General features: G+C 51.9%; 2 protein-coding genes across 2 annotated transcripts in view; both read left to right on the top strand.

Moving 5' to 3' along the window:
- Positions 1-10,034, top strand: part of LOC126029785 (uncharacterized protein KIAA1671-like) — a 35,044-nt gene extending 25,010 nt beyond the window's left edge. The window contains exons 10-11 of the mRNA XM_049788083.1: positions 8,729-8,937; positions 9,875-10,034. Coding sequence (XP_049644040.1) covers positions 8,729-8,937; positions 9,875-10,034 — 369 coding nt within the window. The remainder of the gene's footprint in view (positions 1-8,728; positions 8,938-9,874) is intronic.
- Positions 10,035-10,074: 40 nt separating this feature from the next.
- The window catches only part of LOC126030606 (uncharacterized protein KIAA1671-like), an 83,105-nt gene continuing 69,201 nt past the window's right edge, over positions 10,075-23,978 (top strand). Inside the window, exon 1 of the mRNA XM_049788833.1 lies at positions 10,075-10,201. Within this exon, the coding sequence (XP_049644790.1) occupies positions 10,151-10,201 (51 nt within the window). The 5' untranslated portion in view covers positions 10,075-10,150. The remainder of the gene's footprint in view (positions 10,202-23,978) is intronic.

The following is a 23,978-nucleotide window of genomic DNA, read 5'->3' as shown; positions in this document are numbered from 1 at the left end:
CTGCATGGTTCTGAGTTCCTGCTATATGTTACTGGTGGTATATATTGAGTGTGTATGTGTCATGTGCTAATTAAAAAACCAAAGTAGGGCCGGAGAGATAGCATGGAGGTAAGGCGTTTGCCTTTCATGCAGGAGGTCATCGGTTCAAATCCCGGCGCCCCATATGGTCCCCTGTGCCTGCCAGGAGCAATTTCTGAGCCTGGAGCCAGGAATAACCCCTGAGCACTGCCAGGTGTGACCCAAAAACCAAAAAAAAAAAAAACAAAAAAAACAAAAAAAAACCAAAGTAATTCTTTTTTTTTTTTTTTTTTTTGGGTTTTTCGGGCCACAGCTGTTTGATGATCAGGGGTTACTCCTGGCTAAGCGCTCAGAAATTGCCCCTGGCTTGGGGGGACCATATGGGACGCTGGGGGATCGAACCACGGTCCTTCCTTGGCAAGCGCTTGCAAGGCAGACACCTTACCTCTAGTGCCACCTCACCGGCCCCACCAAAGCAATTCTATGTTTAGAACCATGCCAGTCTTTCCCTCTGCTGCCATACATTGCTTTATAGTCCCTTGCTGTGCCAAGGATTCTAGTCTCCCCACATCCTCCTCCCAACACTTGTTTTTATTTTCTTGTTGTTTATTGGAATGAGTCATCCGAATGGGTGTGAAGTGGGGTCACATGGTGAGTTTGATTTCTACTCCCTGAGTCCCTAAGAATGTGTAGTATCTTTTTCTTATGTTTCTCTCCTGGTCTTGCATCATCTTTGTCCATTTTTTAAACTTTATTATTTATTTATTGATTGTTTTTTTGGGCCACACCCGGTGATGCTCAGAGGTTACTCCTGGCTCTGCACTCAGAAATCGCCCCTGGCAGGCTGGGGTCCCATATGGGATGCTGGAAATTGAACCCGATCCCTCCCAGGTCAGCCACATGCAAGGCAAACACCCTATTGTTGTGCTACCTCTCTGGCCCCATCTTTGTCCATTTTTAAAATCAGGCTGTCTATCTCCTGTTGTACAAGTCTTAGATGTAAATTACAAATAGGGCTCTCTGTATTACCGTATTTGCTGGCGTATAAGACAACCAGGCATATAAGGCAACCCCCTAATTTTTCAGTTAAAACATAGGTTTAGGCCTATATTTGCTGTATCAGACAGAACGTTCCTGTGCTGCATGTGCTGCATGTGTTCCTGTGCTCATGTACCACAGTGAGCCAATCACAACAAGCAAAGGTTCAGAGGTTCTACTGTAATAGACTTCCTCTCTGAGTGGCCAATCTGAGCAGGCTTTTTGCAGTGTAGATTTGGTACAGAACACTGTATAATTTGCATGCATAAAAAACCTGCTTGGATTGGCTGAGTGAGAGAGGCGGTCCGAGCAGCCTGGCAGTGATTGGTGCAGGATCGAGTTGGATAATTCGTTTCGTGGCAATATTCAGGCAATTTTCGTTTAGCGGCATATTGAAACATTTTTCAGGATATACTCGGCGTATAAGGGATACCTACTCAAGCCCCGATTTTCGGTTGACTTTTTTTTTGTTTCAAAAGTCGTCTTATACGCCGGAAAATACGATATGTTATATGGATTATATATACAGATCTAGATATGATGCTCCCAGGACCCTTGGCAGGTCCCTTGGCAGTGCCACCCTCAGGAGCTCTGCAGCCTGGCTCGTGTGCGCCCCCTCGTGGAGCTGCTAGGGATCGCGAGCTTCTTTGCCCTAGTACCTGTGGGTGGGATGCTGGAGCCCCTCCGCCTTCACCTGCTGCACCTTAACCCTTCCCATCCCACGGTGCACTGCAGCCATGTCCCAGGGGAGGAATTGGAATCCCAGGACCTAGGCAGGGGTCTCAAACTCGCGGGCCTCGGGCCGTTTGCGGCCCTCTGTACAACATTTTGTGTCCCTGCCCTAGAGGAATCTTTTTTTGTTTTGTTTTAGTTGTTTGGGTCACACCCCCCAATGTTCAAGGCTTACTACTGACTTTGCACTCAAGGATCACCCCGACTTTGCCTCCTGTGGCCTCCAGGTAAATTGAGTTTGAGACCCCTGAAGGGGCTGCTGTCTCCCTCGTGAGCTGTCACGCATCCTTCTGGGATACCTACTCAAGCCAGCTGGTCTTTGTCCCTAGATACCATGCGTGGGTCTGTTAAATACCTCCCTTGAGTCAGTGCCCTGGGCACCCGCCCAAGCCAGATTGCAGGAGAGGGGCAAGCCCAGAGGCATTCTTGTCTGCAGCCTCCACACCTCGCGTGCCTTGGCTCGTGCCTGAGATTCACTGAGCTCTTTAGGAATTACTTGTTTTTGTTTGGGGGCTACGCCCAGCATTGCTCAGGAATCATCCTGGATCCGTGCACAGGTTTCATTCCTGTCTCTGCACTCGGGGCTCACACCTGGAATTTATTTATTTATTAAATTATTTATTACTAGTGGCCTGGAACTCATGGGTGGGAGTGTGGAAAGGAGTGTGGAGCCTTCTCAAACATTGAGAACAGGAAGACCCAATCACCCAGTGGTTCCATTTTGGGGCCTTTGCCAAAAGAATGTAGACATGGAGCTGGAGAGATGGCCCAAGGGGATGAGTGCAGGTCCCCCCTCCCAATATCACAGACCCCAGGAGTAATTCCAGGCACAGAGCTGGAGTAACCCACCTACCCCAATATGGAAGCATGAGCTCAGAAATAGATGCTTCCAACCCCAGCATTGGGGGAGGGAGGGAGGGATAGAAGGAGTGAGAAAGAGAAAAAGAGAGAGAGAAAGAGAGAGAGAGGGGAAAGAGTAATAGTAGCATTGTTCTCAATAGCCAAGGTGTGGAAATAGCTCCAATAGCTGTGGGTGACTAAGTAGTAAAGGCAGCTGTGGTCCAGGGGCTAGAGCAGTAGTACAGCAGGTAAGACATTTGCCTTGCACGTGGTTGATTGGGTTCCATCCCTGGCATCCCATGTTGTCCCTCAAGCACTACCTGGACTGATAATTGAGCACAGAGCCAGGAGTTACTCCTCAGTACCACCAGGTGTGGCCACCAACCCAAAACTGAAAGAAGCTGTCATCCATGTATATACACAACGGACTATTCCTCAGCTATAAAAAAATATCATGATGGGGCCGGGAAAGTGGCACTAGAGGTAAGGTGTCTGCCTTACAAGCGCTAGCATAGGACAGACAGCGGTTCGATCCCCTGGCGTCCCATATGGTCCTCCCAAGCCAGGGGCGATTTCTGAGCGCTTAGCCAGGAGTAATCTCTGAGCGTCAAATGGGTGTGGCCCAAAAACCAAATATATATATATATATATATATCATGGTGGGTCTTGAGCAAGGAGGACATTTTCCTTGTGCGTAGCCCACTCGAGTTCAATTCTGGGCATTTCCCATGATCCTCTGAATCTGCCAGGAGTGATCCCTGAGCACACAGAGCCAGGTGTGATCCCTGAGCAACTGCTGGGTGTGGCTTCAAACAAACAAACAAACAAACAAACAGCCTTATTAAGATACGACCACATGCCATTTGAAACATGATTCTGTGACTTCTACTATGTTCCCAGAATGATGCAAACTTCAGCACATCTTCCTAAGAATGTTCCTCTCCCAACTACACAGAACCCATTGGCTGTTCCCCCCTACCCCTGCCTCCCCACATCCCTGGGTGGAGGCTCTCTGGAGTCTGACGTGAATGGATTGCTGGGTTTCCTGGGGCCTGTGATTCTCTCATGCTTGGCCAGGTCTCGTTCCTTTCTTTGCCATCTCTCATCCTGGTTGCATGAATGGGTCACATGTGCTTCCCTGCTCCATAGGAACCTGCTGTTTTGCTGCAATTTCTTCCCACATCCAACCCGTGTCTGCTTCTGTCGGTTCCCTGAGTTCTAGTTTCTGTCTTCCCTCCCCAAGTCCCTCCACCCCTCAAATAAGAATGACATATTTGTGGGGCTTCAGGTGCATCTTAGAGGTGACCTACAGGGAGCCAGAGCGATAATACAGTGGGAAGGTGTTTGCCTTGCATGCAGACTACCTAGGTTTGATCTCCGGCATCCCATACGGTCCCCCGAGTCTGCCAAGAGTGATTCCTGAGCACAGAGCCAGGAGTCATTTCTGGGCGGGTTGACAGTGCATACAGTTGACTCATACCTGCTCTAGAGTCCCAGTGGCAGGGGGTCCCATACTCCCACCATGGTTCCTCATCATTGGCCAGACCATCTGCCCCAGAAATGCCCTAAACTGGCAACCAGCCCATGTGCCTCTGAACATGATTTTCAGGACTTTGGGAGATTGGCCAGGCAACCTGGGGGGGAAAAGGGTCCTGCAGCAATTGGAAAATGGGGATTATACCAAAATCCAAGTCCATATTCCCGGCCTGGAGTGGCTGTGCAGGCTGTGGCCCAGCTGGGCTGACATGTAAAAGTTCATGTACAACATGCTATTGTAACCTGTGGGTACAGACTTTGTCTCCTCATCGCCTCCTTCCCTCCGGCCACTTTGTCACCATCTCCATTGACCCCAAGGAAGTGGGGCCCTGAGAGGCAGCTCACGATTGTGCTGGGTTGCAGCTGTGAGCCTGAGCATGCTGTCTTCCTCATCTACATGTCTCTCTTTGTGCCCTGCTGGAATAACCAGTTTTTACACTATTCAGGATAATTATTCTTTGTTTTTTCTTTTTTCTTTTTTGGTTTTTGGGTCATACCTGGCAATGCTCAGGGGTTACTCCTGGCTCTATGCTCAGAAATCGCTCCTGGCAGGCTCGGGGACCATATGGGATGCTGGGATTTGAACCACCGCCCTTCTGCAAGCAAGGCAAATGCCTTACCTCCATGCTTTCTCTCTGGCCCAAGTTTTCTTTCTTTCTTTCTTTCTTTCTTTCTTTCTTTCTTTCTTTCTTTCTTTCTTTCTTTCTTTCTTTCTTTCTTTCTTTCTTTCTTTCTTTCTTTCTTTCTTTCTTTCTTTCTTTCTTTCTTTCTTTCCTTTCTTTCTTTCTTCTTTCTTTCTTCTTTCTTTCTTTCTTTCTTTCTTTCTTTCTTTCTTTCTTTCTTTCTTTCTTTCTTTCTTTCTTTCTTTCTTTCTTTCTTTCTTTCTTTCTTTCTTCTTTCTTTCTTTCTTTCTTTCTTTCTTTCTTTCTTTCTTTCTTTCTTTCTTTCTTTCTTTCTTTCTTTCTTTCTTTCTTTCTTTTCTTCTTTCTTTCTTTCTTTCTTTCTTCTTCTTTCTTCTTCCTTCCTTCCCTCCCTCCCTCCCTCCCTCCCTCCCTCCCTCCTTTCTTTCTTCCTTCCTTCCTTCTTTCTTTCCCTCCCTCCCTCCCTCCCTCCCTCCCTCCTTTCTTTCTTTCTTTCTTTCTTTCTTTCTTTCTTTCTTTCTTTCTTTCTTTCTTTCTTTCTTTCTTTCTTTCTTTCTTTCTTTCTTTCTTTCTTTCTTTCTTTCTTTCTTTCTTTCTTTCTTTCTTTCATTCTTTCTTTCATTCTTTCTTTCTTTTCTTTTCTTTCTTTCTGTTTTCAGGTCACAGGAGTTGTTACTCCTGGCTCTGTGATTGGAAGGCTCTGTGCTTGGGGGACCAGATGGGTTACTGGGAATCGAACTGGGGTACCTCTTGAGTTGGCTGCATACAAGGCAAATGCCTTACTGCTGTACTATTACTCCAGCCCCAGGACAGTTCTTTGCCTATGCTTGTCCCACCTGAGCAGGAAGTACCCCTGGGTTGGCCCTCTAACCCTACCTGTTCTCCACTCATGAGGGTAGTCCTACTCTTCAATAAAGACCTTGAATCAGACAGACTTCTGGTTTGGGCCCCACAGCTAGCCTGTTTGTCTGCCAATACCTTTTGCCTGCTTGCAGATAGCTTGTGGTGGAAGTTCCTGAACCTGTTTTTATCTCCCTAACCTGGTGTGGATTCTTTCCTGTGCCAGGTCAGCGTTGCTTCCAGATCTGAGTTCCCCAATCCCCCACCCCCACCTCAGGACTGGGACATTAGATTCCACTACACACCCCTCCCCAGCTCGCCTACTGCCTTTCCACAGAGGGGCTGCTGCTCTGGGGATCCCCAGGGGGTAGCCAATGGGCATACACATGGGCCTGCTCAGGTCCAGGAAAGAGTTCCTGGTCAGTGAAGGGAGCTAGGAGAAGTGGATTTGGGGAACACTGAACACTTCCTAAGGCACCACACTGCTGACCAGGCACTGGGAGCATGTTTGGGGTAACCCTCACACCACTGGGGCATTCACACTCTGGAGGGATGTCCTGGAAATGTGGGCTGTATGCCTCACGTGCGCTCTGGGAGGCTCTCTGTGGGCTGTGCCTCTTACTCTGGGCATGTGTGTGTCCATATGTGTGTATGTGTGTATCTTTGTATGTGTGTGCATGTCTGCATTTACATGTGTGACTTGCATTGCAGTGAGTATACAAGTGTGTGTGGGAGTGAGGGGGCACCAGGGACCCCTCCCTGCGAGGGTCATAAATGTATCAGGTCTCTGCCAGGGTGGGCTGGGGAGGGATGCGTGCCAGCCCTTCCTCACCCATGCATTGCCCACCACATGTCCACAGAAGGCCCATGGGTTCTAGAGAAATCTGACTTGTACAGGCCGTTTGACATATGATGGCAGAGAGTTAAAGAGAAAGAAATACGACAGAGAGAAGAGCTACAGATGGGTTCCTCTAGCATCTCCCTGCCCCAGCCCCAAAATAAGGCCCAATAAAATCATACCTGGGTGCTTCCAGCTTTCAAGCTCCATTTCTCTGCTATCCTCATTCTCATCAGTGACCCTGCTCTATTCTGGGGGGTCTGTTCACGATGCCTCTATCTTCTGGAAGAAGGGAGGGCGCCGTACCCCAAAGCTCATCTGGAAGTTGGGAGCAGACCCCTGGACATGGGCGTGTGTGTGTGTCATCATGCAGGAAGGTGCCCGGTGTCTGGGGGACCCTGGCAGATCCAGTGGGTGGTCATTTGGGTGCTGCTGGGCAAAGCTTTCTGCTTTTGCTCACTTGGTGGATTCCCAGGGGGCCGAGTGAGGTGTTTTTCTCCTGCAAGGGGGAAATAAGATAAGTCTGAATAGTCGGGCCCAGAAGCCTCTGAGACCATTTCTCAGGGTTGGAGGCTGCTGGGGCTGTGGCTGGATGTCAGCTTGGGGGCATCAGACTGTGTGGGGTGTTCTGGGACTCCAAGCACTGCCCCAACCCTCAGTGGCTTCCTTCTGAAGGACTGAGGGGAGCAATGTTCGGCCTCCTGCAGTGCTGCCCCGTGACCACTTCCCTGTCTTTTCGTTTTTTCTTTTTTTTTATTTTGGTGTTTTGGGCCACACCCGGCAGTGCTCAGGGGTTACTCCTGGCTCTCTGTTCAGAAATAGCTCCTGGCAGGCACGGGGGACCATATGGGACACCGGAATTCAAACCAACCACCTTTGGTCCTGAATCGGCTGCTTGCAAGGCAAATGCCGCTGTGTTATCTCTCTGGGCGCCTCCTCTGTCTTTTCTGCCCCTGTTCCCTTTGGCCTACTCTGAGGCTGTGTCCTCTACTTCCTGCTCTTTTCTTTTTTTTGGTTTTTGGTTTTTGGGTCACACCCGGCAGCGCTCAGGGGTTACTCCTGGCTCTACACTCAGAAGTCACCCCTGGAAGGCATGGGGGACCATAAGGGATGCCAGGATTCGAACCACCGTCCTTCCGCATGCAAGGCAAATGCACTACCTTTATGCTATCTCTCCAGCCCCATTCCTGCTTTTTTCTGGCTCTTCCGAGGACAGGGATCCCACTGAAAGCCCCCATGAATCTTCTCCAGAATTTTAATGATGCTTGTAAAGGCTTTTACTACACTGGGCACGTCCATAGGCTCTGGGTGGATGCGCCTTTTGCAGGAGCCTCACTGAGCTCACCTCAGGGTGAAAGGCTGTATAAACAAAGCTCATTCGGTCTGCGGGATAGGGTGATGGGGAGAGGTTGGCAGGAAAAGTTTGGGCAGGGGGTCCCATTGGATTTTCTCCCATGAGTAAGGGGGAGCTAGGAAGATGCCCAAGATATGTGTGTGTTTGTGTGTGTGTGTGTGTTCATGTATGTGTGGTGTCTGTGTGCATTTGGTGTGACTGGGATGTGTGTAATATAGTCAATGTATTGTGTGTGTTGTTTGTGTCTATATGTGTGTGTTCTAGATGCAGGTGTGTTCTGCTTGTGTGTGTGGTGGGGGCTGTCCATCACATTAATGCAGGTATGGGATGGGTTCTTTAGTGTAAGTAGGAGTCAGTCTCATTCCAGTCTGAGGTGGGCAGCTGCCCTGAGTCACCGTAACTTAGTTCGTCACAGGACTGGCACTGGACTGTCTCCATGTTTGACTGTCCGTCTGGTGTATTATTTTTCCTCTTATTCTGAGCACCCTGCCCTGTCCCTGGCTCTGTTTCCCACCCCCTTCTTCCCTGCTCCTCAGTTCTCTCACCAACTGTGCTCAGTTCTCTCAGTCCCTGGCTGCCTGCAGGGCCATCTGTCTCCTGCTCTCTCTCACACTTTTTGGGGGTCACATTTTTCCTGCCCCCGTCTCTCTATCTTGGCCTTCCGGCTGTAGGTCATTCAGCAAACTGACCTGTACTATAGTGTCAGTCAGTGAGCAGGGCCCAGTTGTCTTGCTGTTCTGTTGTCACTGAGCAGGACTGTACCTTCAGTCAGTCAAGAAGCTGGGACTGTTCTGAGGGTTTAGCCAGCAGGTTGCCAGCAGGACTGGCTTCCAGCTGGTACCATTGGCAGGTGGCATAGGCCCCTGGCCATGCCCTCAGCTGTGCCCACAGCTCTGCTGTCAGCTGAAGCCAGCCCTTCGTGAGAGTGGGGGTGCAGTGGGTGGCTGGGCCCTGTCACCCGCCGGATGTGGGGTGCTGAGATCAGTGAAGCCACAGACCCACGCTTTGAAGCTGTCGCTGTCCCCACTGTGGTTTCCTCTGATGCTGAGCTTAGTGCTGGCCCCTGTTCTAGTGGGTTTCCTGTTAGCAGCTCTGCCGGTGTGAGGTGTTTTATATGAAGTGTATATTCCAGAGGGACCTGAGGGTCTGCAAGACCCCCCCCTTTCACCCTGTAGGACCCTCTTTCCTTGTGAGCTCACTGCAGCCCCTCTGTGTTTCCTGCTGGGCTGATGGCGATTGAGTGGGTCGGGGGCCAACTCACTGTGTAGGACCCACTCAGGGCAAGCTGCTCCCCAATTCTCCGAGCCTTGGGTTTCTCACTGGGCCAACCCACCTTGTAGGACCCACTCAGGAAAAGCTTCTCCCCAATTCTCTGAGCTTTGGGTTTCCCACTGGGCCAACACACCATGTAGGATCCACGCAGAGCAAGATGTTCCCCAATTCTCCGAGCCTTGGGTTTCTCACTGGGTGGACAAGAAGACCCCACCCCTCCCCTGGCTGGCCTGGGACTGCCTTTGGGATGGACCGCCCATTTGCAGAGGGGCCCACAGATTCAGAGAGGAGGGGTCCGCCCACTGAGACATGTCCAGGAAAGGTCAGTCTGGGTCAACCTCTGGGTGCTCAGGAGTTGCTACCTGCCTGTCACCCCACATCCTGCCACAGGAGATGATCTCGGGAAGCCCAGTGTGTCTCCTCAATGTCCCCCTGGGAGCCAGGAAGGGTCCCCAGGACTGGGGTCTGGTGGACAGGAGGTCTGGGTGTGAGCCTTTATTTGGTTTCCATTCCTGTGTGACCTTGAGTGGGTCTGTTGCCCTTCCTGGGCCTCAGTTTCCCCCTTTGTACAGGGCAGCTTAGGAACTGCGTGAGAATGCGTGTGAGCTGATAGCATCCTATCTGGGTGCTTACTGTGCAGAGTGGGGTTCACGACTACCGGGTGTGGTTTGGGGGGAAGGGCTCACACACATGTACACACAGCCCATATACACACATGGGTCCCAGGGGGACCCCTCTGCTGGTCTGGGTATCTCATCCCACCAGCTACATTAGCTGGGAGCCCCAGGCCCCCCACCCCAGTCTGGACTCTTACCACCTGGCCCTGGGTAACGCCTTCCCCTGCCCGAGAGGCAACCCTGGTGGTGGCCAGTCCCCGCTGCCTGGCTGGCCCCTGGCCCGGAGCCTGCTGCTGAATGATTCATGAGCCTTGAACTTGACTCCGAGTGACAAGCCGAGCGGGAAGAGCCGCCCCCTCCAGAGCAGAGCTGGAGGGAGGCGCGGCAGGCAGCCCTCGGCAGGCAGATCCCTGGCAGCCTCAGGATGGAGTATTACTACTGCCCCAGCCTGCTGAAGCTCCTGAGGTACCTCTGGGTGAGTGTCCACAGCCCGGCCACCTGCTGCGCCTCTCGGAGCCTCTCTGGCTGGGCTTTGGCCAGCTGCGTCATGTTTCCTTCCAGAAACGCTGGTGGTTAAGGGGAGCTGCTGAAGATGGGGGCACTGGTGGAGGGCTTACTTGCAGAGAAGGTGTGTGGGTGCAGTTGTCCTGAGATGTGTAGATAGGGTAGTTTCTCCCAGCCGCTAACACCCAGTCCCCTCCTAGCCCAGGAAATGGGGTGGGGGTCCTTTCATCTGCAGGCTCTAAGAAACAGAACAAAGTCAGGGCAGGAATGTGCAGAAGGCGACATTTCTTTGGTTTGGGGGGACATTCTTCATTCAGAAATTATCTCCCCTGTGCAGTATGTTTGTGTGTGTGTGTGTGTGTGTGTGTGTGTGTGTGTGTGTGTGTGTCTTCGACCTCATGAGATACAAAGGAGTGATTTTTGTCTTTCTTTCTCTGGACTTAATCAAACCAAAGTGGAAACTTGGAGCTCCGTCCTGCTCTGCTGCCCTCTCCCTTGGATCACTGAAGAAAATTAAAAAACCCCAACTTTTTCTTTTCCTGGAGTGAGGCCAGTACCCAGGAGCCTGTGCAGAAGCACTGTGCAGGGCAGTGAGCTTTTTACAGCCCTATTTAGACTTCAGGATGCTGCGTGTTTCTGGGCAACTTGCTCGGCCTCTCTGAGCCTGCTTCCAACTCTTTGAAACTGGGGAGGGGGCGTGGGTGTGGGTGATAGTGGCGTGGGCGAGGGACATTCATCAGGGTCCTGTGAGCAGAGGGGCTTAGCCTGGCATTCACCAGGGAGGGCTGGGGGAGATTTCCAGGTTTGCCACTGTGTTTAGTTTTCTCCCCCAAAAAAGGAACTTGGGAAGGATTTACACTCCCCCCCCTCCAAGCACAAGCCGTGCTTGCCGAGTTTTGCAAATACTTCAAATGCCTTCTAACCCCGGGAATTTTCCAAAGCTCCCAAAAATACCACTGGAAGGAAGCAGTGAGTGCCCTTCAGCCTCCCCTGCCCTGTGTCTCTGCTCCCCCCGAGCCCCGCTGGTGCATCTGGAGAGCAGAAGCACCACCTGGTCCCCGATCTCCGAGCACTGCTGTGCTGACCAGCAACACAGAGAGATACACCTGTGAGAAACGCACTCGAAGAGTCAGGGAACAGCCACAAGTCCTCTATGCTGTATCATACACATGATACAGCTCAAGGCTGTACCCACCAATTTCAGATCAGAATGAACCCAAGCACAGGCACTGCAGAACACTTGGCAGGTCCCAAGGATGACGAGGACGGAACATGCCACCCACAAACCACGTGCGTCTAGATTCTGCCGAGGGATCCTGAGGACATATGTTGGAGTCTGGGCTCAGTGTTCAGGATTTTGTGATTCTATTTGGGGCGGGGGGGGGGGCTGATTTTGGACCACACCTGGTGGCACTCAGGGCTTACTCCTGGCTCTGTGCTCAGAAACCGCTCCTGGCAGGCTTATGGGATGCCGAGGATCGAACCTGGGTCTGTCTCTGGTTGGCTGCATGCAAGGTAAATGCCCTACTGCTGTGCTATTGCTTCGGCCCCAATGTGGTACTCTTTTTTAAAAATATGCTAGTTCATATAGTTACAGTTGTATTAAGGTTCGTGGTACAGTGACTCCATGGCAGTGACTGGACTGTAGGAAGGAATCCTTATGTCTATGTTCCTGAATCCTGACACATTGAAAGCTCCCAGAAAACTGTGTCTCAGACATATCTCACACCTGAGTTTGTGTTATGGGGAAGCAGCATTGGAGTCCTCCTGAGACGGGGTCCCGATAGCAGAGGTGGTGGGGTGGATGGAGTCTTTCTCTTTCCTCCCTGCAGAGGGAGGCTGGGCTGGAGTTGGAATTCATGTTCCAGCGATATGACCCATCTTGCCTGTGAAGAGGCCCCTCCATCAATAAAGGGGGGCTAGGGGTGCTGGGGGGACAGGGTCTCAGAGAGGGCAGGGAGCCATATCACCCTTCTCATATGCCTGAGTCTATGTATCCCCACCCTGCCCTGGGCTGTTCCTGCGTTTCACCTTTTATAGTCAGCTGGTAACCTGGCACCTTGCTGCTTAAACGGCAGTCACGATCTCACATGGGGGTCAGATCACTGGATACTGGGGGATCATGAAAGAGTTGACAACAGTGAAAAGTTTCTAAGTGTGCACCCGCCAGGCCAGAGAGATAGTACAGCAGGTCAGGCACTTACTTATCTCGCACGTGGCTAACCCACGTTTGATCCCTGGCACCCCCCGTATGGTCCTCTGAACCCTACCAGGAGGGATCCCGTGTGTTCCTGCCAGTAATCATTCCCATTGCGTTTCTCAGGACGGAGTGTCGTCTCCGAAGCCCTGGTCCCTGCCTTTAGTTTCTATGTTTTGTTTGTTTGGGTTTTTTTCTTTTTTTTTGTTCCTTCCTTCCTTCCTTCCTTCCTTCCTTCCTTCCTTCCTTCCTTCCTTCCTTCCTTCCTTCCTTCCTTCCTTCCTTCCTTCCTTCCTTCCTTCCTTCCTTCCTCCCTCCCTTCCTTCCTCCCTCCCTCCCTTCCTTCCTTCCTCCCTCCCTCCCTCCCTCCTTCCCTCCCTCCCTCCCTACTTCCCTCCTTAGCTCCTTCCTTCCTTCCCTCCTTCCCTCCTTCCTTCCTTCCCTCCTTCCTTCCTTCCTTCCTTCCCTCCCTCCTTCCTTCCTTCCTTCCTTCCTTCCTTCCTTCCTTCCCTCCTTCCTTCCTTCCTTCCTTCCTTCCTTCCTTCCTTCCTTCCTTCCCTCCTTCCTTCCCTCCTTCCTTCCTTCCTTCCTTCCTTCCTTCCTTCCTTCCTTCCTTCCTTCCTTCCTTCCTTCCTTCCTTTCTTCTCTCCCTCTTTCGTTCCTTCCTTCCTTCCCTCCCTCCCTCCCTCCCTCCCTCCCTCCCTCCCTCCCTTCCTTCCTTCCTTCCTTCCTTCCTTCCTTCCTTCCTTCCTTCCTTCCTTCCTTCCTTCCTTCCTTCCTTCCTTCCTTCCTTCCCTTTCCTTTCCTTTGTTCTTATTTTTGTCTGTGGGTCACATCCAGCAGTGCTCAGGGGTTACTCCTGGCTCTGCACTCAGGAACCACTCCTGGTGGTTCTCAGGGTACCACTTAGGATTCTGGGGATCAAACCTGGGCTGGCCACATGCAAGACAAATGCCTGCCTGCTGTGCTATTGCTCCGGCCCACCGCCTTTGGCTTCTATTGGCTGTCTCACCCAGGGCAGCTCATTCAGCGTTGGGTTGGCGGGGGCAGTGGTTTGTAGCATGTCCTCTGTAGCAGGACGTTATGTCTCAGTGGTCCTCAAACTATGGCCCGCGGGCCACATATTGTATTTGTATCTGTTTTGCTTCTTCATTGCAAAATAAGATATATGCAGTATGCATAAGAATTCGTTCATGGGGGCCCGGAGAGATAGTACAGCGGCGTTTGCCTTGCAAGCAGCCGATCCAGGACCAAAGGTGGTTGGTTCGAATCCCGGTGTCCCATATGGTCCCCTGTGCCTGCCAGGAGCTATTTCTGAGCAGATAGCCAGGAGTAACCCCTGAGAACTGCCGGGTGTAACCCAAAAACCAAAAACCAAAAAAAAAAAAAAAAAAAAGAATTCATTCATGGGGCCAGCAAGGTGGCGCTAGAGGTAAGGTGTCTGCCTTGCAAGCGTTAGCCAAGGAAGGACCGAGGTTTGATCCCCCGGCATCCCATATGGTCCCCCCAAGCCAGGGGCAATTTCTGAGTGCTTAGCCAGGAGTAACCCCTGAGCATCTAACGGGTGTGGCTCGAAAAAACAAAAACAAACAAAGAATTCGTTCATAAGTTTTGTTTTTACTATAGTCAGACCCTCCAATGGTCTGAGGGACAGTGAACTGGCCCCCTGTTTAAAAAGTTTGAGGATCCCTGTATGTGGCTTTTGTCCCCCCACGTAGCTGTGATTCTGTGGGGGTCCAGTGTGGGAGAAGAAATGTCTGTTTTGACTCAGCCAAGGTGGGGGTAGGAGGTTATGGCTGGCTGGAGTTTCTGCACCTCCTTTGTTGTGGAGATAAAGCCTGCGGATGGTCTCATAGTCCGTGGGACTTGCTGGGCATTGGCACCAAGCTGGCTGCTTTTGGTCGTCAATCACAACGGTGATGATGGTGATGGTGGCTGGTGGTACAGGTGATGATGAGGGTGGTGTGGTGCAGGTGATGAAGAGTCATGTGAAGGAGGTTGATCAAGGGTTGAGGATGTGAGGCATGGAGGAGGAGGAGGAGGAGGAAGAAAATGACAGCGAGTCTACCAGTCCTCCTGAGCACTTGTAACATGCTAGGCCTCTCCAGAGTGCCTGGCCTGCCCTCGTGAGAATCCCATGGGCAGATCTCTTTATCATCTCTTTATCATCACACTGTGCTGTTGGGGAAACTGAGGCCCAGAGAGATTATGTGATCATCTGAGGGCCTCTCTAGAAAGGTCAGAGCTGGGATGTCCATCTCTATCCTCTCAGTAACTCCACAAATTCTGCTTTCTCAGACCGGTGAGCTTGGAGTGACTTTCCAGGCTCCTCTGGGACATCCTGAGAAGGGGCGGGCAGAGATACGAGGTCTCTGGCCTTGCCTCCTGGCTCTGCTGAAAGGAGAGGGGGAGAGAGAGAGAAGGAGAGGAAAAATGGAGAGGAAGAGAAAAAAAGAGAGACAGAGACAAGGGTCTGAGGCCACAGAGATAGCATGGAGGTAAGGCTTGCCTTGCATGCAAAAGGATGGTGATTCGAATCCCAGCATCCCTTATGGTCCCCTGAGCCTGTCAGGAGTGATTTCTGAGTGTAGAAGCAGGAGTAACCCCGAATACTGCTGGGTGTGACCCAATAAAAAACCAGAGACAAAGGTCTCTTGTGTAAAGCCCATCACAGCTTGAGAGAGAGACAGACAGACAGATAAGGGTTCCTTGTGCAAAGCCCATGATAGCTCAGCCTCAGAGTCTCCCTGTGTCTCAGGAGGGGGTAGGATGGTCCAGCCCACCCTGAGGATAATGAGGATAGTCCCCTGAGGGGCCCTTGGCGCTGGCCCAGCCCAAGCAGGTGTGCTGCTGCCTCCCTCCTTTTTGTTAGTTCATTTTTTTGGATCACACTGGGCAGTGCTCAGGGGTTACTCCTGGCTTTGTGCTCAGGAACCACCGTTAGCAATGTTTAGGGCACTTAATGGGATGCCAGGGTTGAACCCAGTCCAACAGTGTGCAAGGCAAGTGCATACTCACTATACCATTTCTGTGGCCCTGCCTCTATTCTCTTTGGGGAAGGGGTTTCCGAACTCTCCTTGGGGAGCTCTTGATGGGGTACAGGATCACCCCAGTCTTCTCTGCAACCTTCTCTGCAGGGGACCCACTACAACCTTCCCGGGGTTCCAAGGAGTCTGACAGGGTCTGCTCACCCTCTTCCCCTCTGAGTTATCGTCAGAGATGAGAAATGCCGAGTTCTGCTTCCAGCAGTTCTTCAAAGATGACTAGGCCCTGGCCTAAGGCCAGTTGCCTTTGCTGGCCCTCGAAGGCTCTCTGGTGCCTCTTATTAGGACCCATGGTTCTGTGGCCTGGTCTCCATGGAGTGACAGGAAAACCACTTTGTTTTCTATCGTGGTTGGAATGTTCCATCTCTACCATGTTCTGCTCTGAACAGTTTGTTGTGGAATTTGATTTGCAGGAAAAGAATCTCTCAGTGCAGTCAATTTGACTCTTATTTTTCCCACTGCCCATGCCCCACTGAAAACTGGTGTCACCCTGAGGCCTTCGGATAGGGGTCACCTGATCGAGACCACCATCAAGGGACAGGGCCGAGGCTAGAACCAGGGGACTAGAGGAATACCACATGGGTAGGGCATTTGCCTTGCAACCATCCATCCAGGTTTGATCCTAGCATCCCATATGGTTCCCTGAGTACCACCAGAAGTCAGGATTAGCACATGAACACCACAGGGTGTAGCCCCCAATCAAAACAAATGTAAGAACCCTGGTGATAAGCCACTGGCATCTCTGGGTTGGTTCCTCAGTTGCCCAGGCTTTGAGGAGCTTTATCTCCCCTGAGTCCCCAACCCCAGCACAGAGTAGATGCTTTAGGGGCCCTGCACTGTTGATAGATGGTTGGGACCTGCCAGCCCGGGCATCTCCCCATCACTCCCAAACCTCCAACCTCGAAATTTCCCTCCAAGCTGAGCTCTGTAGGACTGGGCAGTGTCTAGCTGAGTGGGGCCTGGTCAGGCCTGGGGGCTGACTCTGGTCTGTCCTGGCTCCAAGCCTCACCTGCCGCTTCCCCCAGAGTTTGTTCCCCACAGGTTCCTCATTCCACCCACCCAGGGGTGAGCTGTCAGTCAGTTCCAGCTTCTCCCAGTGGGGGAAGGTTCAAGACCTTGGTGAGGCCAGAGGCTAAGCTGACTTCGAGTGGGCACTGGAATCAGCCGCCAAAGCCAGATAGTCCCCTCAGGGGCTTCTCTGCAGTTGACTTAGACTCAGGTCAGGCCCTGCTCATGGGAGACATTGGGGACCAATGGTGAGTCGCCCTCGGCACCAGCATTCTAGTGAGGGGCTCCAACCATAGACCACGAGGCCTGAGACCACCGAAGAGAATGAAGTAGGAAGCAGGGACAGGGCCTCTAGAAGTCTCAGCTGAGCAGTGCCCCTGACCACCTGCCTGTCACCGACTGAACAGACTGTGAAAGGAGACAGAAGGAGGCCAGGAACTGTGGGGAGAGGAGCAGTTAGTGTGCAAAAGCCCTGAGGTTCGAGTGTTCAGAGTTGGAACAGTGAGGGGAAAGAGAAGCTGGTGGCTTGGTTGTGCGGTCACGGAATGATGACACTGGACAGCCACGTAACAAGGCCACAGAGTCCTGGAGCATCACTATGGAGTGCCCAGTGCATTGAGTCTCATCAGGGAAACCTCAGGGAAAATGGGTCTGAGGCCCAGTCAGGACTGGGTTCTGGGTACAAGCCTACAGGTGAGTCATGGCCTTTCTCTGCTGGGAGGGCAGCACTACCCTGCCCACCACTTTGTGTTCCTTGAGAACTGGAAATAACTCCTGTGAGGGCTGGAGCTGCTTCGGCCTCGGGACAGCTCTCCAGTCTGGGCACCTCATTGTGTGTGTGTGTTTTGTCTTTGGACCACACCGGGCAGTGCTCAGGGCTTATTTCACCTGGCTTTACACTCAGGGTTCACTCCTGGTGAGATTTGGGGACCATACAGAGTGCTGGGAATTGTATTTGGCTCAACTGAATCTTGAGTCACCTGCAAGGCAAGTGTTCTCCCCACTGGCCCTGGTACCTCAGTCTTGTGATGGTTTCTAACTTTCACACCATCTTTTTTTGTTTTTGTTTTTGTTTTTGGGCCACACCTGGCGATGCTCAGGGGTTACTCCTGGCTGTCTGCTCAGAAATAGCTCCTGGCAGGCACGGGGGACCATATGGGACACCGGGATTCGAACCAAACACCTTTGGTCCTGGATCGGCTGCTTGCAAGGCAAACGCCGCTGTGCTATCTCGCTGGGCCCCAACTTCTTCTTTTTTTTTTTTTTTTTGGTTTTTGATTTTCACACCATCTTGGCCTCTCCCACTCCCTTTGTTATTCCATAGACACCCCCTCTCCATCACACTCACTGTTAGTCCACAGGCCACAGGAATCCCTCTGTTAATCCACAGACCCCCTCACACCCTACTCATTCTCATGCCCCACTTTTAGTCCACAGCACAGTGAGGTCAGATGAGAAGTCTGGTCCTGTTGAGGCACTCCCACCCCAGCCTTGTTGGGCCCATCTTGGGGCTTCCATAATCCCGGAGGAGCCATTCTGAGTTTCAGACATTCCAGCACTAATGCTGGAATGCCAACCCCATGACAGCCCGAAAGGAATGGTCAGTGCAGGACACAGCTCAGGGCTGTGGGTGAAGCACTGGCAGCCAGGAACCTGGGCCATGATGCTGCATGGCTCTGAGGCCATCCCTTAACCTTTCTGTGCCTCAGTTTCTCTATTGAAAAACTTTCAGGGATTGACTCAGTTCCACCTGAAGGTTTTCTCTCTGGGAGACCACTCCATGCATTGCGTATATGAGACCTATGTTCAGCCCCCAGCATCAGACAGTCCTCAAGTTGGGAGCAGGCAGCCCCAGAGCACCATTGGGTGAGGCCAAACAGAACTTTGGGTTGATCCAATTCTGGCTGCTTGATCTCAAACAGGTGACTTCTTGTCTGAGATGGAATTCACGCCACTGGGCTCCCTCAGATAGGGGGGAAATCTTTCTCAAATAGGGGATCCCACTGACATCTCATTGTGGGAACCAGTGGGAGGGCACCCAGTCTCTGCTTACACTCCTTCCGACGCCTCAGCCCCTGGCTCAACGTGGGCGGTTTTGATTCTAGCAGACTGATTCCAGGGTCTGCACACCAGAGGGCGCCCATGTTCTAACAAACCACCCTGAGGGGCTCCTCACCCCCAGGACAGGTCCAGTCATGGTTTGCATTTTAGGGGACTGCACCATCACCCAGGGTTACACAGTGAACAGAAATCAGGATCAGTTTCTGGGAGCAGGGTTCCTTCACCCCCATTTCTCTGTCTCTCCGGCCTCTCTGCAGGCCTTAGTTTTAAGGCCTTGATTGGAGATGAGATTGGCAGGTTCTTGTCTTACACTCCCTTTGTGCCAGTTTATGTCACTGTTTGAGCTGTTTATCAAACACCAGGCCCTAGGTGGGCAGGTGGGGTTGGGGGTGTGGGGCTGAAAGCATGAAAATTCTCCCCCTTTCTTATGGAAAGTTCTGGAGACTAAAGTCAAAGCAAGCAGGTTTGGTACCTCCTACAGTCAGTAGACAACAGCTTCTCATGTGCCTTCATGTGATCTCCATGTGTGCATCCCGTGGGTCTCTCTGGGTACCCGTTGTCCCTCTTCCTGAAAGGACACAGTCAAAGGGGATCAGGGTCACCCTTGGTGGTCTCACTCACTTCATTATTACCTCATTCAAGGCCCAATTCCCAAACACTGTCTTCACAGGATCAGAGAGATAATATCGTGTCTGGGGCACTTGTCTTGCACACGGCTGACCTTGGGTTCAATCCCTGGAAACCCCAAATGGTCCCCTTAGCTCAGATCCAGGAATAAGTCCTGAGCACAGTGGGTACAGATCCAAATCAAGCCAAACACTGTGTCCTTATGCTGGGTTCTGGAATGAGGACTTCACCATGGGAAGTTTGGGGCTACAGAAAGTGGCCCAAAGTTGCCAGGCACTGAGAGAACATGTTCATAGTTTCAATTGTTGGTTTTGGAGGGCCACTGCCAGCTCAAGGTTCTCAAGGGACAGTTTGGGGCCTGGGTCTTCTGCAGATGGAGCAGGCACCCAGCTGGTTGAAGCTGCCTCTCTGGTGTATAGTGAAACTTCATCTTCTCCTCTCTGGCAGATGGGAAGGAGGAGGCCAAGGTCCCTGTTTCAAGGAAGATCATGGAGGAGTCTAGCTCAGGCCCAGCTCGGGTACATTTATGTTTAGGAGTTGTCATGAGTCGGTCCCTGTATTCCTTGATACTTAATTTTTCCCTTCTATGTACTAGACCTAATATTTCCTTGTTTCTGTATAGCCTGCCCTCCCTTGCTGAGTTTTGTTTGTTTTGTATTTTGGTTTGTGATCCATACCTGGCTGTACTCAGGATTTACGCCTGTCTCTGCACTCAGGACTCTGAGCTTAGGAATCATTCCTGGTGGACTCTGGGGACCATGTGGGATGCTGGGGATCATACTCGGGTCAACTGTGTGCAAGGCAAACTCCCCACGCACGGTACATCCCTGTCCTTATTTTACCTGTGGTTAGAAATGACGGGAATGGATGAATGAGATAGAGACCCCAGTACTGCCCTCCCTTAGCCAGGGCTCTGCCTGCAGGTAGGGGTGCAGGAGGCTAGTCTGCCTGTTCCTGGTTCAGGCCCTGATGCCTGTGTTTGTGGAGAGCAGCCCGAGCCCCATGAAAGCTGCCTTTGTCCTTGGTTTCTTCCTCCCCGTGGCCTGACCTCAGTCCCATCTTAGGAACAATGAGTGGCTCAGGTCAGCTCAAGCATGATGCAGGCTGTGGGGTGGCCGGATTACAGGGCTGAGGTGTTGGAGGCCAGGTTTCAAAGGCTGGGGTGTAGGGGCCGGGTTACAGGGCTGAGGTGTGTGTGTGTGTGGGGGGGGTGGTTACAGGGCTGAGGTATGGGGACCAGTTTACAGGCTCGAAGTATGGGAGGCAGGTTACAGGGCTGAGGTGTGGGGGCTGGTTACAGGGCTGCAATGTTAGATTAGGAGGGGGCTCCCCCTACAGCCAGGTGCATCTCTGCTTGGTGCAGGTCCCCAGAAGTGTCGGCCCTGAGCCTGCAGTTGGTCTGGGAGTAGCTGCTGAAGGGAAAGTGGCAGGAGAGAAATTGTAGCATGGCTGACAGTTCATCCTGAGGGTGGCACCATGGGTCGGAACTTGTGGGCTGTGAGTTTTGCTTTTTCTTTTTTCTTTTTGGTTTCTTTCCCCTCGTCCTCTTCTAAACTTAGAGTATTCCTGGATTCTTGAAAATTCTCACCCAGATGTCTGATTCATTTCCATACTCACCATTTCTTCCTGGTGCTTTCTATTTTGAGCAGTTTTTCTCTTCCTGGGTGCTGCAATCCAGCCCCTTGTCTCCTGTCTCCTCTCTGCAGCTCCGTGGGAGGGCGCTGGCAAGCTTGCAGCAGCCACCTGCCTCTCCAGGCACTTTGAGGGAACTTTGGGTCTCAAAGTGTAATCAGGTCATCTCACCGGGCTGCTGTCTCGGGTTCCATCCTATCTTCTGGGGATACTATATGATGGAGGCCATGGGCTCCTCAAATACATCCTCTCTCGTGTACATCTTGGGCCAGTGGAATAAAGAAATGAACCAGTGAGGCTTGGCTGCATGTGAGAAAAGTGACTTAACCCTTGTACTATCTCTGCAGCCCTTGACAGGGAAATTTCTTGAGGGTGGGCATGTATCTGGTTTCATCAATCCAGTTTCTAGACTAGGTGTTGGCACATAGTAGGTGCTCAATAAGTTGATCCGAGTGCATGGATGGATGAACAAGGAGTTTTGAGAGGGAGGTTAAGGCATGGTTTTGTTTGTTTCGTCCATTTGGTACTGATATAGGGCAGGGCATGCGGCAGGTACCCTGCTTCCGGAGCTGCCCACACCCCTGCCCCAGCCATGTGCCTGCCCTGCCCACCGGTACCCAGCCCCACTGCAGACTTTTCCTGTTGCTCCGGTCTGTGCAGGTGGACAGGAAATCCCTGAGGTCTGACCCAGGAGCTGCTGCTCTTAGTTTCCTCACACCAGGCGGGCCTGAGGAGAGACAAAAATGCCATATCAGGCCCAGCAAGGCACAGTGTTCCCCAGGGACCTCACTTCCCAGCTGTGCTCAGATTTAGAGCAACCCAGCAAGTTGCAGCAGGCAGGGAGGCTCAGAGAATGTTCCCCAGAGCTGGCCTCTGAGATCACTTTGTTCTATTGCTGGCCTAGTTGGTTACACCCCCAAGGAGAGAGAGACAGACCCACAGACAGAGAGAGACACAGACAGAAACAGAAAGATGGAGAGACACACATGGAGAGAGACACACAGAGACAGACACACACAAAGAGAGAGACAGAAACAGAGAGACAGAGAGATGGATAGACAGACAGATAAAGAATAGAGACATAGAGACAAAGAGAGAGACACAGGCATATAAAGACAGAAACAGAGACAAAGAGATGGAGATATAGACAGATAGAGAACAGAGAGACAGAGACACAGAGACAGACACAGAGAGTTCTTAATTGACCTTAGTGACTGTTTTGGCTACACTCTGAGTGCTCAGGGCTCACACCTCAGGTGCTCTGAGGAACCATTCGGTATTAAGGATGGAACCCAGAGATCCAATATGCCAAGAATGTGCCCCAGTCCTTTTAACATTCTCTTAGCCTGAAATACATTTTTAAAAACACAGATGGAGGATTGGGAAGTTGGGGAGTGAGCCAGTAAGGTGCTTGCCTTGAGCAGGTGGCTGACCCAAGGTTTGATCCCCTGGTCTTATTACAGGGTCAGTCTCCCCAGTATCATCAGGAGTGATCCCTGAGAGCAGAGCCTGGGGTAAGCCCCCAAGCATCGCTGGAGTGACTTAACACCACCCTACCCCCACCCAAATAAAACACAACACACACACACACACACACACACACACACACACACACACACACGCGTGTGTCAGACCTTGGTCTGTGCCCTGGCATTTCTTATTATGCCAAGAAAGTAGAGATCACTTGCGGTCATTGCAGGGTCTGTCATCTTCTCATCAATAACCACCCCAACCCTAAACCTAACCCCTTTATCATAATGCTTTGAACCATCACCTGAACGTGCTCCTGAGCATGGTGGCTAATTTGGGGCCAATAGAGAACCTTTCTGTGCAGAAGGCCTGGTGCGCCCCTGACTGCTGTCCTCACACCTGGGCTTGCTGCTGGCCAGCTCTGGGCTTGGCATGCATGGGGAAAGGCTTGTATGGAGGTCGTGACGCTTGATGCTGACAAGCAGGTGTTCTGCCCTGAGGCACCATCGAAACCTGGACCTTCACACCAGACTCTTGCCTCTGCTGGGTCTGAGTCCAGCGGTGAGATCCCAGAGGCCTGAGAAGCTCCCTATGATGGGTCCTGTCCAGCGGCCTCTTCCCGTCTGGGGCCTCAGGGTTTGCATGTGGGCGTGGGGAATTCTGGCTCCCTCAGCAACACTCCTGCTTGTTATTTTTGGGGGTCACTCCTGGCAGTGCTCAGGGATCCCTCCCAGATCTGTGAGGGTCGTTTGTGCTGGTGCTCAGGGACTATGTGGCTGTCAGGTGGGACCCTGGGCCTCCTGCGTGTACAGCTCCTGCTCTGGATTACAGCGTGGTCTGTATGGACAATCGATTGGGATTGTCTTCTCTGGCCTGTAAGCCTTGCCTCCCTGCTCCCCATGCATTGCATTGAGAAACCCCCTCTTCCCTTTGCCTGACTCTTGGGTCCCCCACTTTCTGTTTCTGACCTGGCCCTGATCTGGAACATTCCCCTGACTCTGATCCCAGCTGGGTATGGGTAATTGTGTAGCTTTTACCCAGGCTCTGGTCTTTCTTCTCCCCATCTTTCCCCCACTTGTCATATATTTGGTTTTGGGATATACCCATCTATGCTGGGGGACAGAAGCTGAGTTGCCGGGTTTTGGTCCCACCTTCCTCTGTAAGGCCAAAAGAATCACCAGGGACTGAGCCCCAGCCAGGCTCTTTTCTCTGCCCCCTTCTTGGATTCTTTTTTTTTGGGGGGGGGTGGAGCATGACTGGCAGAGTTCACGGGTTACTCCTGGCTCTGCTCTCAGAAAACACACCTGGCAGGCTCAGGGGACCATATGGGATGCTGGGGATCGATCCCTAGTTGGCTGCATACAAGGCAAATGCCCTCTCTACTGTATATGGTTCCAGCCCCATCCCCTTCTTGGATTCTTGTCTGCCCTTCTGAGGTAGTGCTGGGTCTACCACATTGTTGCAAGCTCAGTGAGGTGCAGAGACTTGCTCAGAGTCACACAACCCCAGAGTACTCTTCCAGCCACCATTTTCCCCTCAGCCCTGCTGCTCCCTGATACTCCTGTGAAAGTGCTCTTTCCCATTGAATTGTGTGTGTGTGTGTGTGTGTGTGTGTGTGTCTGTCTGTCTGTCTGTCTGTCTGTGAATCTCCCAGAGGAAGATATTTGGAGGAGGAAGGTATGAATAGTAATGACAAGATCAACCAACCG

Source organism: Suncus etruscus, chromosome 15, assembly GCF_024139225.1.
Source record: "Suncus etruscus isolate mSunEtr1 chromosome 15, mSunEtr1.pri.cur, whole genome shotgun sequence".
In the NCBI taxonomy this organism is placed as follows: Eukaryota; Metazoa; Chordata; class Mammalia; order Eulipotyphla; family Soricidae; genus Suncus; species Suncus etruscus.
The sequence above is the reverse complement of the archived record's forward strand: the minus strand, read 5'-3'. Positions and strand labels throughout refer to the sequence as shown.